The sequence below is a fragment of the Misgurnus anguillicaudatus genome, unplaced genomic scaffold (assembly GCF_027580225.2).
Source record: "Misgurnus anguillicaudatus unplaced genomic scaffold, ASM2758022v2 HiC_scaffold_29, whole genome shotgun sequence".
Classification (NCBI taxonomy): domain Eukaryota; kingdom Metazoa; phylum Chordata; class Actinopteri; order Cypriniformes; family Cobitidae; genus Misgurnus; species Misgurnus anguillicaudatus.
This window is the reverse complement of record NW_027395279.1, coordinates 10,356,237-10,361,298: the sequence shown is the minus strand read 5'-3', so window position 1 is coordinate 10,361,298 and position 5,062 is coordinate 10,356,237. Positions and strand designations below refer to the sequence as shown.

Sequence of the window (5,062 nt, the reverse complement as noted above, 5' to 3'; positions counted from 1 at the left end):
GAAAAACTAGTTTGGCTATGTTGATATAGGCTACATGTATGTTCAATTCTCAAAATACCAATTTTCTATCATTAATATCAGACCTTCATCCATAAGGATTTTTTGACACAGCTGATTTTAAATGCTTTTTTGTGATTTTGTGCTTACCAGATTGCAAAAAATCCACCGCAAAGTCCATATTTTTAAAAACTGTCTTTGACGTGGAAAAGTGCTTAGCGCCTTGTCAGGGTTGTCTTGTCTGATTGCTGAAGGTTTTAAAAGGATTTAAACATTGACAAGTGCTCTCTTATATGTCAATGACATTAAATGGGCATAGTTTAACGGAGGAGATCTGAAACTGCTCAGCTGCAAACAAGTTCAAGATCATTTGTTTGTCATGGGGTAAGGGGTTTTTTGGTTTGTACTTTCATTTTATGAATCACACGTATGCATTTTTGAAAATTGATCATGAGATCAAATTTCTGATGCTTTCTACGCACCATTTTATTAATGAGGCCCTTTGTGTGTGAGACATGAAATAAGGTAGTAACTTAGTTTTGTGTCTCTGCTCTTTGACACCTGTGGCATAATAAATAAAGCACATGTAGGCTACTTATGGTGTCTAGCTTAAATCAATGCATTGTGAACATGACAAACTGTATCATAGGACTCTCAGATGTTACCAACTGTGGGAAAGCCCATTTAATATTCAAATGTATTCAGTTTTCTAGAAACCTTTGACTCGCCTACTACTTTCAAATATAAAACCCTCTTAGTTTGTTCCTCATAGCCACTCTCCATATGTGATCTCAACATTATATGGCACCATTTCTTCATATTTTCTTTACTGAAAATCACCTGAAGGTCCCAACATCTGAAAAGGTTTGTTACTGTAAATGTTACTGTAAATCTGTCTCACAAAGATAATTTGTATTATTAGATATCCACAATGTTCGAGGTAAAAATACTGTGTGTTTGTTTTGAATAGTAAAATCTTTGTCTTGCACATTCTTCACTGTATTATTTCCTATACCTGAATTATTTTTGCCGTGCATCTAAGGATTGAGACTAAATCAGGATGTTGACCACTGCAGCTCTTATTCTCATTGTCACCAGTAAAGTTGTCCTGGGACAGGTAGGATTAAATTACGAGTCTGTATATTATTGTACAATCATGATTACATTATTACCAAGGTTATTATAATTTTTCTCATTGGATATAGGATGACAGACGGGCTGTTAAAAGACAGAAATTTCCATTAAATATGGCAGAGGATTCAGTTGATGACCTGTATGAAGGCTGTACAGAGAAGATGGAACAATTGGTGGAGACAAAATATCTACCTGAAGAAATCACTGCTAACATATCAGGCTTTGGAACAGTTTGGGAAAACAGTACAAAAAACATCCCTGGACCAAAAGACAATCTGACAAGAAACCATTTAATTGCCATTTCTGTGTATACTGGTGTTATTGTATATAGAAAATTCAATGAGGATGTTAGGACCGGTAAACAGAAATACAAAGAAAAGACATACAAATGGTACTCGCTTCATTTTTGGTTGACACAAGCGATACAGACTCTAAAGAAGACTGAAAATGGATGCAAGTCAACTTATCGTGGTACCAATGTTACATTTGAAGGTGTCAATAACACAGAGATTCGTTTTGGCTCATTTACGTCCTCCTCTCTTGATCGTAAAGTAACAATGGATTTCGGAAATCAATCTTGTTTTGAAATCGAGACTTGTAACGGTGCTGATGTGTCAAAATACTCCCAGTTTCCTAATCAGAAAGAGGTGTTGATTCCCCCGTATGAGACATTTAAAGTCACTGATATCAGGAACGATCAGAAGGGTGACTGGTGTAAGACTGTGTTTGAGTTGAAGAGCACTGGTATAAAAAGTAACTTAAACTGTGCAGTGGCATCAGTCAAGCCTAAGAAATATCACAATGTCATTATCTCTGACTGATCAGCATTTACATATTTTATTTTCTCTTTTTTATAATAAGCATGCTTTTAGAAAACTTAATGATTGCAGCTTTAGTCTATCTGAATGATTGTCATTTAGTTATTTTTTTTTTTAGATTATTTGCAGAGTTAAATGCATTTGTTGCATATTAGCTGTTCTGTTGCATACGTACACTGTAAAAAGTTCTTTGCTGCCTTAAATTTACAAGTCATTTCAATTTACTATTATTTGACTAGAAATGAGTTGAGCTCAGCAAATCATTTTGTACTGCTTTGAAAACTAAAGAATATCTTATAAAAATACAAGTTTTTACAAATGTAAAACTATAAGAATAATCCAAAAGCATGTTAGTTACTGCGTGAATAAATGTCACTTAAATTTCATTTATTTAAACAGCTCTCTGGTCATTTACCGCTGATAGCCCAGAGTCATCTTGACCGGTACTACTTATGTGTAATGCTCCGCTTTCTGTTTTCTCATGCCATGTTTGAATTTGTTGCAAAAAAATTGAATAAAATATTAGAAATTTATATTTTGTGTAAAATTCTTAAGTATAGCCAATACATATTTATGCATTTGGCAGATGCTTTTATCCAAAGAGATTTACAGTGTGTTGTGTTCATGAATAACATTGCATTGGGGACTACTATTTTGAAAGGGAAATGCAGAACTGCTAGAGCGGGAGAGCATGTGACATGATGACGTGTGTATGTGCAGAAAAATGAAAAGTTGATGTGAAGTAAAGCTGTCTGTTGAATGTTCGCTACTTCTGCCTGTCCTGCTTCATTATTTAATCTGTCCAATACCACAAATTGGCGACGAGGATTACGTTTTTTTCTCTTCCTGCTACTGGCGCGAGGATGGATCGCTCTCGGAGTCGTGTGATATAGCTCTATATGATGATATAGAGCTATATCACACTCCTACTCGAGCGATATTGCTTAACTATGCTCAAGGGGTTGCCATGGCGACTGAAAATAGAGGACAGAAATGATACCACAGAGTCAGCAGTAACAGTGTGAGTAAAGGAAACCTCAGGCCATTTGCTGTAGTAATCAGTCAATGTTATAGCAATCCTGCAATCGGATGCAGCAGTATCAAATGGTCCAACTATATCAACAGCAACTTTCTGCCATGGTCCATCAGGCAGCGTCACTGGCTGAAGAGGAGTAGGATGTGAGTTTACAGTTTTGTCATTGAGTTTACATACATGGCAGGATCGAGCAGCATCGTGGACCTGAGCGTCCATTCCTGGCCACTAGTAGAGATCACGCAGACGCTGTTTAGTTCTCACCTCCCCTTGGTGTCCTTCATGTGCTATGGAGACCAGTGTAGAGCGAAGGGCAACAGGTGCAATCAGCCGAGAGCCTCTGAAGACTAAATTGTGAAGAAAAAATTGTGAAGAAAAAAGAAAAAAAATTGCCTTTTCCGAGTTTTTCCTGCCTTGCCCCGGTGAGCCTGCTATGCCGTTCAACACATGGCTGCGAATCTTCGAAAACTACTTAAAAGTTATCGATGCTATCCCAGGTCAGTCCAGATGGCATTGAACGTACTGTAGCTTTTGCTTCACGCACGTTGTCTGCTGCCGAGCGTAAATATGCCACAGTAGAAAAGGAAGCACTTGCATGTGTGTGGGCCGTTGAGAGGTGGCGTACTTACCTATGGGGCCGCCGTTTTACATTACGTACTGATCACCAGGCCCTGACAACCCTGCTTACAACTAAAGGTGTTGGCCGCGCTGGAGTTTAACTACGATGTGGTATATTTTCTGTCTGCCACTTGTAATTCCTTGTCTGCTGCTGATGTCGATGCTGCATGTGCTTCTTGTCCTGCCTTAACCAAGCTTCGTTCACAGATCTCAAGTGGTTGGCCTTCTTCAGCCAAGGGACTGCATGCTGAACTGCTGCCATACTATCCACTACGGCTGGAACTGTCAGTTAAGGACAATTTTGTCTTCAGAGGCTCTCGGCTGATTGCACCTGTTGCCCTTCGCTCTACACTGGTCTCCATAGCACATGAAGGACACCAAGGGGAGGTGAGAACTAAACAGCGTCTGCGTGATCTCTACTGGTGGCCAGGAATGGACGCTCAGGTCCACGATGCTGCTCGATCCTGCCATGTATGTAAACTCAATGACAAAACTGTAAACTCACATCCTACTCCTCTTCAGCCAGTGACGCTGCCTGATGGACCATGGCAGAAAGTTGCTGTTGATATAGTTGGACCATTTCATACTGCTGCATCCGATTCCAGGTTTGCTATAACATTGACTGATTACTACAGCAAATGGCCTGAGGTTTCCTTTACTCACACTGTTACTGCTGACTCTGTGGTATCATTTCTGTCCTCTATTTTCAGTCGCCATGGCAACCCCTTGAGCATAGTTAAGCAATTTCGCTTGAGTAGGAGTGTGATATAGCTCTATATCATCATATAGAGCTATATCACACGACTCTGAGAGCGAAATTGCTTTTATACAACAGTTCGACGGCACACGTTTGAAAAACGAAAACTAGAAAACAACAACGGAGTAATTTTAAAAGCCTCTTTGTTTGAGAACTACTTCTTCCGCCACGGATTTGAGGGCGGCCAGAATGACAGGAAACACTTTCGGCTGCTTTAAATCTCATATTAACTCAATGGACGGATTCGCCGTTTTTAAATATTACAATTTCTTGGTCACAAAGTGTAGTTTTAAGATTAGTTCAGTCGAGAATATATACGTATTATATTTAAATCTACAGTCGATTAGCAAAGATAGTGCCTGTTTGAACGTTTGCTTAGTGAGATTCGGTACGTATGAGAACCAAAGCATGAGCGGACATCAGTGTTCACTCGCCCCGCTGACCACCGCCCTCTCTGGGCTACATCTTTGACAGGGATTCCCTGGCTCTCATGTTGGTCTGATGATCAAAAATGAGATCAAATCACCAGTATTTGGTGTCATGATGAAACTATTACTTGTTTTCTTATTCATATTTAGTGTTTTTTGTGTTGTTATTGTTTTGGCGCGAGGTGAAAGTTAATAAAACTATACTTCTATAATGTTACTGTTGGTTTACCATTTCATCTTAACGTGATACGAGTTATTATTAGACTTCGTTCTTGTC

At 39.0% G+C, this 5,062-nt stretch overlaps 1 protein-coding gene across 1 annotated transcript; it reads left to right on the top strand.

The window, feature by feature from the left end:
- Nucleotides 1-724: 724 nt before the first annotated feature.
- LOC129421059 (ecto-ADP-ribosyltransferase 4-like) lies at nt 725-2,482 on the top strand. The gene is made up of 3 exons (XM_055176354.2): nt 725-861; nt 1,040-1,114; nt 1,203-2,482. Exons 2-3 carry the CDS (start codon nt 1,058-1,060, stop codon nt 1,950-1,952), a joined length of 807 nt encoding a protein of 268 aa, XP_055032329.2. The 5' UTR covers nt 725-861; nt 1,040-1,057; the 3' UTR covers nt 1,953-2,482.
- The last annotated feature ends 2,580 nt before the right edge of the window (nt 2,483-5,062 follow it).